Source organism: Columba livia, chromosome 19 (genome assembly GCF_036013475.1).
Source record: "Columba livia isolate bColLiv1 breed racing homer chromosome 19, bColLiv1.pat.W.v2, whole genome shotgun sequence".
NCBI lineage: Eukaryota > Metazoa > Chordata > Aves > Columbiformes > Columbidae > Columba > Columba livia.
Window position 1 is genome coordinate 7,598,548 of NC_088620.1, and position 12,438 is coordinate 7,610,985.

Consider the following 12,438-nt stretch of genomic DNA (forward strand, 5'->3'; position numbering starts at 1 on the left):
AGGGGGCTGAGTTAAGGTTATCTGTGCTGTCTTTACACTCTCATTTTCTGCCATTAGAGTGTTTAATCCTGCAGCTGCTAATGTTCTTGTAATGGCATTTCTGTGCTTGTCGAGAAAGACCACGGAGAGCAGGGAGGAGAAATGAGTTTTGCGGTGCAGAGCCACTTCTGGGGCCATCTCACCAACGTGACCTCTCCCACCAGCGCTGCAGGAGGTGGCTTGTCACCCCCCGTGGTCAGCTCTGGGATGGTGGTCACTCCAGCAGATGACAGCCATGCCATGGTGGACCACCCTTGGTCCACCCTCGGGGTGTCTGGCTGCTGCTTTGTGTCAGCCGCACACGTGTGCCCAGGGAAAGCTTCCTCGGCGGCTGAGCGGATGATAATGCGAATAAAATCCATGCAGAGCGTAAACTCAGACACAGTCCTTGGAAGTTAAGCTTGTGCTTATGGGCTGTGATGTATCTGGGTGAAGAGAGGGATTGCAGAGGAGGGAGACAAGGGATGAATGTCAAATTATCTCCAGGTTTTCCCTCTGTACTCTGTGCCAGGTCAGCTGGGCAGGAGCCACCTTCCCTGTCTTATTCCTCAAGACTGCTTTTACTGAAATTGCATTTCTGGTCAGGACAAAGCAGCGATCAGGTTTGGAAAGTGCCATCCCTGAAGGCCAAGGACAGCAGATAGCAAGGGCAAGAAAAGGTTTTCACAGAGCTTCACGAGGAACCAGCATTGCTGCTGCCGTGGTTGGAGCAGCCGTGGCCTTGGGCTGCTCCTGGGTGAGATCTCGATGCCTTTTGCAGCCGCCTTTGCTCCTGGCGAGGGGGTTCAGGGAATGCAGCTGGAGCTGCTGATGGGGGTGAAGGGTTTGCATCCCTGCAGCAGGGAAGGAGGTGGGGGGACCCTCCAGCCCTCCCGCCTCGGAGCGGGCTGGTAACCCTGGAGATGTCTCTGTGCTGGCCCAGAAGAGAGGGGCTTTGTGCCGCAGCAAACACTGGTGCAGTCAGGACCGGCGGGGCAGGCAGCCGCTGCGCTCAACGGCCACCTCTGTTTGCCGAAAAATGCTTGGCCTCAGTTTTCCACCCAGTGCCCACCTCCTTCAGCTGAGCTTTTCTCCTGTGCAGCGGTGGGTGGAAGGAGGAGAAGCAAGGGGCAGCGTTGGGGTGACAGCTGTGCTGGTACTCGCCCTGCGGCTGGATATGGGGGTTCTGTGGGGCACTGAGGGTGCTTTGCTGGAGCTGGCGTGTCCTCTGGAGTTGTGTGTGTGTGCAGAGAGGAGGGGACCCAAAAAGCTGGGGCCAGGCTGTGCATCACTTTGGGTGGGAGAGACAGCCCTGAAGTAGGTGTGAGTGTGTACGTGCAGTGCTCTCACAGGTCGAACGACATGTGTTTGTAGCTGTGAAGCCTCTGGGAACAGGCTGCTACCCCGGCTGGGGTCGTGGCTTGTCCCCAGGATGGTGCCTTTGGAGCCTGGCACAGCAGGGCATCCTTCCGGGACCAGGGATGGAGGTGCTGCCCTGGGGCTGGGAATCATGGACACTGGCAGTACCAGGAGAGGGTTGATGTGCCACAGGTTGGCTCCATTGCTGTCCAAGCCCCTCCGACTCCTTACATTAAAATGGGAGTGACAGCAAAGAGCAGCTTTCCCAGGAGCACAGGGACTCTGGGACCCTCCACTTGGTACTGCCTGGGTGGATATGGGGGATCTTGCAGCATTATCCCTGCAGATCACCTCGCACCCTAATGATGCTGATGGGTTACGCTGGTGCACCGGGGTACAGCTCTGCCCTGCTGCCCCCGGGCAGAGCGCAGGGACAGCCAGGGGTGATGCAGGTGCAGCACAAGACCCTGTTTCCCCTTTCAGGAGGAGCAGCAAGATGGTGCGATGAGCGAAATGGAAGAATAGTTCTGCAACTTCCAGTTAATATCTAAAAAATAGAGCTAAAGCCTCTAGCTGTGCTGGTTGAGATGCAGCAGGAGCTGGAGGGCTGTTTTCCTCTACGCAGTTGTCTTTGCACCATGCCTGTGCCACTGGAGGGGATGAGCTCGGATGTGGCTCATGTTAGATTTGTTTCCTTCAGGCATGGGCGACCCTCAGCATGTACCAAGCCTGAGCCAAAAGCCGTGAGTGCTGAGGATACTAATGATGGTTGCAGGCTGCTCCAGCCCTGCCCTTCTGCAGCTCCAGGACTAAAGCCAGTGTGAAGCACAGGCAGTGCAAGGAGCCTTGTGCTCAGAAACGGGCAGAAGAAGCTCACGTCTGCATATGGAAACCGAGTTGATGTGTCCTTAGTTTGCCTTGTTCCTCCAGGTCAGGCTCCTTCTCACCTTCCCAGCCAAGGGCAGGAGCAATGTCTACAGTGTCGTGGGACCAAAGGGAGCTCAAGCTGCATGGGCGCTTCTCTGGGTGCCGTGGGCTGGGCTCCCACTCCCACCCCACAGCAGCTTGTCACCTTGCTGTGACACTTGGGGCTGAGCTGACAGCAGCCTCTACCACCGGCATCCATGGGGATGAGGCACAGCAGCAGGGAAGTTGCAGACAAGATGTGACTGCAGTGTCCAGGGATGTGTCCTGTTCACTCTCCTCAAGCAGAATCCCTGTCACCTGTAATTAGCCAAGGCAGTGAGGTCTGCGATGAGGTTTTGTCTAAGTGGGGAGAGGGGAGCAGGGCAGGATGGAGAGCAGTGCTGGGGGGCTGCTGCGTTCCCATGGCCTCAGCGCTCCCCTTGCTCTTCCATGTAGCTGCGTGTGTCATGTGAATAATATATATGTTTTCTTAGCTTCTTGCTATAGCTACGATGTGGCATTTCTTGTTTTATGCATCTTTTCTCTGCAGTGGCAGAGGTGTTTTGTTAAATAACATGCTGAACATATAACTTGGGATCTCCAGAGCTGAGCACTGGCATCTGCTCTTGCTAAAACTGAGTCAGCAGCAATCCTTTGTTTTGCTATAATAGCTCAAAATTTGCCATGGATTATCTGACCCAATTTGTGGGTTATGAATCTGAAGCAAGAGGAAGGCTCACGCACGCCTGTGTTTTAACTGTGGGCAGGGTGCAGGCTGGTGGCTGTGGAAATAGGATGCTTGTCCCAGCAGTTTGTAGATCCTGATTCATTTGTCCTCCCACAGCAGCCAAACGCTGCACGGGGACATGTGCAGAACCCGTGGAAATTGCATCCGGCTTCAGGTGCGGTTATTTGTCAAACTGGGTTATTTTGGTTGACTTTGGCTTTAAGCTCAGGTTGAATCCTAACTTAGCCTGAGTGATGCTGAGCGGATAACCTCACTCCTCTCCAAAGCACACGGGCTTTAGGAGCTCTGAACAAAGGCGCTGTTGTTTTGGCTTTTGGTGGTTTGGTTTATTTTAGCAGTGTGTTTAGAAAACGCACTTACCCTAAAGAGGAGTTAGAGGTATGGGAAACCCTATTCCTGCCACTCCAGGGACTTTGCTGGGTGTTTGTTGGTCTGTGATTAGCCTTTGATTAGGCTGGGGCTGGCTCAGCATCATACCTGGGGAGAATGGGGACAGACAGAAAATAAGGGGTGGGGGGACAAAGAAGAAGGTTGGATGCTGATGAGGAGAGAGCAAAAACTCGTGAAAACCTGAAGGAGAACAGCAGGTTCTGGTGAGGTTTTTTTTTTGGAAACCCCACAAATTGCCTGTTTGTGGTTCTAGATACAGAAATAGATCCTAAAGCTTCTGGCCTGAGGAGACAGAGCCCCCGCTCCCCCAGCAGACTGCAATGCTGGAGCCTCCAATCCCATTTCTAAAACTCTGCCAAACGTGTGCAGATCTCCCTGGGAAAAGCTGGTCCTGAGTGGTCCTGGTGAGGGGCAGGTACCCACAGCCCCTGTACCCTTGGTGGCTTTCCCAGTGTCCCACCTCTCTGCCGCCCCGGATCTCCTCCCCAGCTGGTGCTGCCGTTTGTCCTCTCACTTATTGAAATAAACCTCCCAGTAAAGCCTCCAGCGCCGCCTGTAGCTGTTGAAACTCCAGGATTGGAGTCGATAAAATCAATATTTCTGCAGGTTGATAGAGTTTCTCCTCCTGATGCCAAACTGATGGAGCAGTAAACAAACCAGCGGACAAAACAAACCCTCCTGTGCCACGGGAGAGGAGTTCACTGTCCAGGCACCTTCAGCCGTCGATAAGGAGGGAGGCGTTTGGGCTGTTTAGCACCAACCTCTGTAGGTGGTTTTTCCCTGCTTGCTCTAATTTCTGTGGCAGAAGCAGAGTGTGAGCCGGTGCCCCAAGACTCCCAGCTCTGCTTTGCAAGCACTTTGAGATGTCTCTCATTTGCAGAGCACATATTTGTTATGTAATAAGCGGCAGGAATTAATGATCCGCGGCGCAGCTTGGGGAAACTTGCGTACTAAGCACCCAAGGAAAAAATAACTTTTCTTTTTTTAAAATCACTGATGGAGCCATTAGGACCCGCATTTTCTTGCAGTGAGACCGCCCCAGCCCCCGGGCACGGCTGAGCCGGAGCAGGGGCTAATGCCGCCGTCTCCTTCCCAACTCCTTCCCTTCGGAGCAGCAATGTTCCTGCCGCTCCCGTTATGAATCATGAGGTTAGCAGCTTTTGACAGATCATAAATCAGTGCTTCGAAGTCGCTAGGACAAATCCCAGGACATTTAATCTTTAATATTAGACGTGTTTAAGACAGTGAATATTTCATGAAGGTGCTGTTGCATTTTAGCACATCATTAGCTGTCTCTTCCCCGCCGCCCCCCCGCCTTTTTTTGCTGCCTCCCCCTTTCCTTCCTCAAAATCTCAACAGTTGAACCACTGTCTTGCTCTGTCCTGACAATAAAGCTCTTTACTGTAATCCCCGCAAGGCATTTTAAGAACTTGCTTAGGATCCAGATGAGCACGCAGGTACCTGTCAGTCTGCATTAATGCCATGATGGGTCCCTCCCAGCATCTTCTCCAGGTCCCTATTCTTACTGGTGTTTACAGCTCAACCTGCTGCACCAATGGGGAGGGAAGAGAGGGAGGAAAAGCATCGTCAGGAGCTCATAACAGAAACTCCACCCGCAAATCCAATTAATCTTCTGATTTTGCTGTTTCTTGCTCCGGGTTATGTATTTCTAGCAAACACAGAATCAATTTGGGCCAAGCACAGCTGGGTTTCTGGTGTGGGAAATGTCTTCTCCTGCTGTCAAAAGGCTATAACAGGGTGAGCCTGTACCCAGAGGGTGAAGGAGAGTGGGGATGAGACCCCCTTGGCTGTGGGATGGGGACATGTCTGGGTGCTGCCTGTAGAGGATGGAGGTTGGGGACTTCTGCATCCTCCTGCGGGAGTTTGGGCTGTGGAGACTCTGCCGTCCCATCACTGTGCAATGTGGCAGGAGCAGAGGTGGGCAGGGGACATGGCCAGGATGGGTCGGGACTGTCCCCTTGCTGAGCAGGTGTGTGGGGGTGGATGCTGGCTCTCCTCAAGCGAGATGACAAACCCTGGTAAGGAGGGAACTGCTGGCCCCCGAACTGTTCTTGGAGGCCTTCAGGTGAAGGTTTGCTGAGCTGGTGAAGCTGCAGGGCTGCATAGGAGCACAAGTTAAAGACAGACTTTTTGCATCATGAAATCCCATCCCCAGCTGCAGCGTGAACTACATCACTTAACCCCCTCCAGAAGACCTGCAAGTTTCTTGCAGCTTTCCTTGTCTCCTCTGCATCTCCTGGAGGTTTCAAAAGAGTCTGAAGTGCTCTAGAGCCATGGCGGGGACCAGGAATGGCCGTGAGCCGACAGAGATGGACAGCAGTGGAGGAGGGCCTGATGCTGCGGTTGCTGATGTGTGTTGGGGCAGAAAGGTCTCACTTTCCCCTCTTCTCTTCCAGGAGAGTGCAGCTGCCATGAAGGCTACGCCCCGGACCCCGTCCATCGCCACCTGTGTGTGCGCAGTGACTGGGGACACAGTGAAGGGTGAGTGGTGATATGGTGCTGCTCTCGCTCTGTCCTGGTGCCCGCATTAGTGAGGAGCCCTGATCTTTTCCCCACGGGCCATTGCCAGCACCAAAGCCCCAGGGCTGGGCTGTGTTCCCTGCTGGGTGATGTGCCACAGCTGCTCTTTCCTTCTCTGCCTCCCAGGCCGTGGCCCTACACAACACTGGAGCGGGGATATGACTTGGTCACAGGAGAGCAGGCGCCGGAGAAGATACTCAGGTGAGTCAAAGGAATGTCCAGCTTGGACTTTCGGGAGAGGAGAGCTGGTGAGGACATCCCAGCAGATGCTACATCTTGGTCACTCCCAGCTCCATCTTGTTGTGCGGGCTGGGGGGCGTGCTTATTATTTGCTTTTAGAACCATAGAATCATTTTGGTTGGAAGAGACCCTTAAGATCATCGAGTCCAACCATAACCTGAAAGATTTGTCTGTATTCTGCAGATGGGGAAAGGTTTCCCTCTTGTCCCCTTGGCCAGACATGACTCAGCAAAAGGGAGGACGATGCACACACAGAAGATCTCTCTGGACTACAAAGAAGAACTTGACCATCCCCATGTTCTCCTTGTCACATGTCTAGCTATTCTTCTCTCATTTGGATTTTAGGACAAGACTAAATGACTAACCCCCATGGTGCCACCGCTGCCTTGATGCCCAGGTGGTCAGATGCAGTAGAAGGCCATCATTTGCTGTGGACACTCTGTTCCTGTGTGACATGTTTGCCCTTATTTCAGATCCACCTACAGTTTGGGTCAAGGCCTGTGGCTGCCTGTCAGTAAGAGCTTCGTGGTGCCCCCCGTGGAGCTTTCCATCAATCCTCTTGCCAGCTGCAAAACAGATGTTCTGGTGACAGAAGATCCTGCAGATGTCAGGTAGGAAGCAAATTTCTTGTTTTTTCTCATGCTTGAGTGACTACGCTGCTCTTTAAATTGTTGTTGAGGATGCAGTGATTTCTATGATAATAAGTTTGATTTGTTTTCTTCCAATAAGAAATCTGATGGGATAGCTCTCCAGGTTCTTTTGGTCCTGATAAGTCTAGGCCAGGCCTGTGTCTATAGCTCCAAATCTGGCCAGTCCAGTCTGGTAAATTGTTACGAAACTTTGATAAGGCAATTTTAAAGTGGCTTAAATGTAATGTTAGATTGCATAGCTTAAATTGATGTATTTACCAGTATGGTGGTGCTGTTATCTTTCAGAAACTCGTGTGTATATCACATCCACCCGGCCCTTGATAGCTTGCCTTGATGTTCATGAAGGGTCAAGGCCATGTTGCTTGTCCAATTATTATACAATTAGAGGGTTTTTTTTCTTTCCTTTTATTCACTATGCCTGCAAAAACTATGGCAGAGCCAGGACTGGCATCCAAGAGTCCTCATTTCCAAGTGTGTTTTTGTGGCTAATTAGAGCTTGTTCCTTTTCCTGCAAAAAGAGACTGATGGTACATATCTATCACAATTTGGCTCTCTTAGGGCATTGTTTTTCCTGTCTGCTTTTCATTTGCGAAGGGTCGCCTTGTTGTACGTTAGCATTTTCCAAGCCAAGATGCCAGGAGGAAATTATTTCTTGCCTCTTCGCATCTTTGTTCAAAGTACCTTAGTGAAAGCAGAGGCTAGGGAGCTTGTTTTCTGCTCCCGTGCAGTGATTGTCTCCGGGCACTGGTCCTCGTTCAGGAGTCTCGGGATGGATGAATGCCAGGCAGGAGGATGTGGGTTACTGGCAGATTGTTGCCTGCTCCCCTCGTAAATGAAACCCGAAGTGAGAATTTCAGGTATAAATGTTGGAGTGACCCAGGTAGAATAAGGGAGGCGAGTTCACGGCACTTGGATCTTATGTACAAGAGTTGCTAAATTATTAAAACTTTAATAAACGTAATGATAAATATTTGATGTTGAATTATGGAGGGTTTCACAGATACAGTGAAAACCAAAAAGCGATTTCTGCATTGGAACTTAAACATTTCTCAAACGGGCATTGGGCTGCAGGGTCCTGAGCACCCTGGGGTGAGTGGAAACCGAGATGATGCCACCTGAGTGGAGTGTGATGGTTGTAATGGAGCTAACGCTGGGGCTGTCTGGGTCCACTGCACTGGGTGAGCAGGTACGTTGCTGTGTCAGGTGCTCACATGCATTGTTGCCTGTCTCCAAGAAGCTCCTCTGAGGTTCTTGGGTGCTTTCACGCAAGGAGAAAAGTGCTTTTAGAACTCTTTATCTTCGAGCCTCTTCGCTTTGTCCCTCTTGGCTGAGACAAGTGTTGGTAGCTTCTCAAGGGAGCAGTAGCACAGTAGTTTGGGTGGTTCACACGTCCAGATGATGACCTGTAATATCAGACCTACCATGGGAGGTGAACACGTGCTGTCCAACGTGTAGGTGTTCATACGCAGCCATCCGGCTGCACAGGGACCTGTCCCTGGGGAGGGGGGACTGCGGTGACACTGCTGTCCCTCCATGCTGGCAGCTCCTGCAGCTGGTCATGCACCGCGGGGGCTGTGATGCTGTCACGTCCCTGTGCCAAGGTGCAGATCCTGGGCTGTATCACACCAGCTGTGATACGGTCTCAGCACCTGGAGTGCCCTGCGTGCTGTCCTGCGATGCTGTGATGGTAGCTCAGAACTATGTCTTCTGTGTCTTTAATAAGGAGCGTGCTGCATTCCTCCAGACCTTTCATTAGTCTGACACCTTTTGCCTCCAGGGTCACTTGTCTTGAAGAGTTTAATGGAGGGAAATTGCAGAAAGCCTGGTTTGGAGAAAACAAGTGATGAAGTCTTTACTACTCTGAGGGTTAAAGGTTCAAATGTTGCCTCGTGTTTTTATGAAGATGTTTGAGACTGCGGCAGGGATGGGTGAGGCGCTGCCTTTCAACAGCTCTCCGGGAAATGCTGACTCCCCACTGTGTTTCTGGAGGGATGCTGTGTTTCTGGAGGGATGCTGTGGGATGCTGTTCTCTGTGTGCTGCACTGCTGAGCAGAGCAACAAACTGTGCATGGTGCTTTGGCAGGTGGGAACGAAGGGCCCAATCTTCCGCCCGCCGCTGCAGCCAAATAATTAGGGAAACTTCCTATAGACAGGAGCCAAAGGAGCGAACATCCCTCTGGGAATGCTGTCACATGTGCTGGGGTTTGAGTGGGGACAGGACTTTGCATTCAGAACTCAGTGGTGAAGATTTTAGGGCTGCGCACCATAAATTAAGCACGAGGTTGCTTAGAGTTAATGAAACTAGTATGTATAATTCATCAGTAACCACATTGAGCATCCTCTCGTCGACCCTGGAGTCTGGTCCTCCATATGATAATCATGTCAGTCACACGTCTGGGATCATCTTTGCTTGTGTGAGGTTGGGCTGGGTCCCAGGTTGGGCTGAGTCCCAGGTTAGGCTCTGTCCCAGCAGCGCATCCCCTGCCAGGACAAGAAGTACCTCCCAGTCCCACCTTGTCTCACTTGTTTTCAAGACTTCTCTTTAGTTTTCCTCTCCCCATTGCTCCCATCCCTTACTCTCATCTGTTTTTCTCCCATAACCTGGTGATGAATGCAGTAGTCTATTTTTTTTTTTCTTTAATTGCTAGTAAGTGTTCAGTCCTTCTGCTGGCCTTCCCTGGACACCTTGCTGTTTGTTTTTGGCCCTTTAGGAGGTACCGCTCGTCCTGTGGGACCAGGAATCGCTGTAATTGTGGCAGTGTACCCTGCTCTGCCCCATGGGCAGCTCACGGGGACGACCCACACCCCCAAAGTCTGGGTCCCACCACCATCAGCTCCAAGCATCCCCACAGGAGGTGATAAAAGTAATAAAAACATCCCTGTAGCGGATAATAAACGCATCCCTGTGGGGAATAATAAAAGCATCCCTTGGGGTGCAGCTGGCTGTGGGGGGACCGAGAGGGGACATAACCCCGGCGGGCAGAGCATGGCACTGGCAAACGCCTGGTGGTCCCGGTTCACTGTGCCACCCGCTCTGCAGGAAAGTTGATAATTTCTGGTGAACGGCTATAAATCAGAGGCGCGAGCCTCAGCTGCCACCTGACATGACATATAGCTCTATCGTTATGGCAACCATAGAAACAAATAAAAGCCTTGCCTTCGCTTGACAAGCCTTTGAGATGTCCTGATGGAGAGACAAGTGTTCAGCAGCAGAATGAATTCTCTTGAACTCGCTGTCGATTCATCTTCGTTTTGCTCCCAAGTGAGCGCCTTTGCTCTCTGAATTCTTTACCAAAGTACAATCAACTGGATTTTTTTTCTTCTTTATTTGTTTGCTATTTTATTTCCAGTTCTCTCGGTGGCAGAGAGCTCTCTGCTCTGCAGCTCTGCACCTGCACGCATTCCATCTCATGTTGAGGACGGGAGCTGGGCGTTTGCTCCTTGCTTGTGGCTTTCCTCGGTTCAGCCTTGCCATGCCCTTGTGACACCACCCCTGCCTCAGTCTTACAGGGCTTTTACAGTGATTTTTTGCAGTGATTTGGGCACTTGTGATTTTGCAAGTCGGTGCTGAGCACGGTGGCGTGAGGTTCCCTGGGAGCGGGGGAGAATGAAAAGCAAAGTGGATGAGAAAGGCAAAGGGAATCTGGGCCAGGAATGGGGGAACAGCTTTGCCATAACAAAGCCCGTGGCTGAGCCTCGTGCCTCTTTTCTGTCTCCTGGAAGAGAATGGGCTGTGATTTCTGGGTGCTCAATGCTGGAGGGACCCTCAGCCAGGAGGTCAGGGGACAGGGGAAGCCTCATTTTGGGGCCGTTCATCAGCAGGGACCCCGGGGATTTGGCTGCAGAGGCTCTTGCTCTGTTAGTGCCAATAAAGTGGCTGGCACCCGGTGCCTGTGATGGATGGACAGCTTCACGTGATGGAGCGAATTGATCATTGCATCACCAGGCACAACTTACTCATTTCTGCAAAGAGGGCAATTCATTACCGTGCACATCACAGAGACACTGTCATCCCTGCAGATAACGTCCCCAGCGCTCTGGCCTGGGCCTCTATCACCCCAACTTGCCGTCATCTCAAGAAAGGCGTGGAGAAGCAGCTTGCATTGCTGAACACAGGGATAAAAGCAGCCTTTGGCCTCAGCCTCTGCAGGGATGCTTTACTTAGAGACAGCCACCAGCCCCTGCCCTGCATCTGTCAACTTAGTGTCATCCAGCCTGCTTACCGGGATTTTTCCTGCTCTCTGCTTCCCACTTTGATTTATGAGAGCAGGTTAGAAGAGTCGGGTACGTCTCACTTGGCTACGGGGTGACTAAATGGAGACGTAACCTTGAGGCAGCCACCAAGGGTGTGAGCAGCAAAATGAGAGATGAATTATGGGGGGGTGTGATGGGGAAATAGGGGCAGAGGGGAAAGGGGGAAGGAAGAACATAAAAGTTGAGCTGAAATTGCCCAGGGAATATCTAGGGTAGGTCAGAATAGAAACACGGGTCACCCAGCAGCTCTGGGAGGGTGCAGAGACCTCATTGGTCTCTGATCCATCACCAGCTGTAGGTGATCTTTCATGCCCAGAATCCAGGGGACATTTCAGCCCTCCCTTTTCAAGGGCTTTTGTTAATTCCTGCTATGGTAATGCTGAGTTTGACTTTCTCTCTGTGCTCCCATCCTTTGTGCAGTCCTGCTGCATTTTTGAGGACTTGGTGCTGGGCTGTAAAACTGCAGCAAAGAATGATCAAACCTCTTAGGGGTAGTGGATGAAAATTTGGACCTGGCTCGTAGGCAGATCCCTCGTAGGGAGCCCCAGCAACAGCTATGGGTTTGGCAGCTGAGCGATTGCTGTTCCTCTCGTCCACAGAGCCCAGGAGGGATAAACAACCCAACGAGTGAACAGATTTTGTTTATATATTTATTGAAACAATTAAAAAACTATGATACCCGCCAAATATGCAAATGTTGTCTCACACCGGAATTATTCCCTGTAATGTTTCTGGGATCTCCCAGCACAGAGTGGGGTTTGGCATTGGACTCTGCAGCTGCCCCTTAGGGCAGGTGTGCTGCTGTAGCCGTGTGTCCGTCCGTCCAGACACCTGGAGCAGGGTCTGTGGTGGAGCAGGATGCTCAGAGGGCTTGGAGGGGGACACGGGCTCTAAAGCACCGTGCTAATGTGTGTGCTTAGCAGAAAGGGAGATGCAAGGCAGCGAAATCAAACCTTGGGTTTCTTCAGTGAAAGGAGTTCTCCTGTCCCTCTTTGATGGTGGTGTTTGTTTTTATGTCCCTTTCTTTGCTTCTTGTTAAACATCAGCCAGAGCATGCTTTGTAGCTGCCTTTTCAAAGTGCAGCCCTGTGGCCTCTGTGTTTATACAGCCTGTCTGTACTATTTTTCCTGAATTACATTTTTTCTTTTTCCCCATCTGAGTTTTTTGCCTTTGCCTTTAAATGCATCTCCCACCTGTGAATGGGACTAGAAGGTTTGCAGGTGGAGGGGTCCAAGCAGTTTGTCCAAGCTGAGGCAGCAGGGATCTGCACCAGGCTTGGGACAGGGGACTTCTGCTCTCCTCCTCCTGTGCTGGGGAGGTATCTGTAGTGTT

The 12,438-nt window shown here is 51.6% G+C and overlaps 1 protein-coding gene across 3 annotated transcripts in view; it reads left to right on the forward strand.

Moving 5' to 3' along the window:
* ASTN2 (astrotactin 2) overlaps positions 1-12,438 on the forward strand; it is a 314,079-nt gene that overhangs the window by 132,277 nt on the left and 169,364 nt on the right. For all 3 annotated transcript variants that reach the window (XM_065035950.1, XM_065035949.1, XM_065035951.1), the window contains 3 exons: positions 5,839-5,923; positions 6,089-6,163; positions 6,676-6,813. In XM_065035950.1, coding sequence (XP_064892022.1) covers positions 5,839-5,923; positions 6,089-6,163; positions 6,676-6,813 — 298 coding nt within the window. The remainder of the gene's footprint in view (positions 1-5,838; positions 5,924-6,088; positions 6,164-6,675; positions 6,814-12,438) is intronic.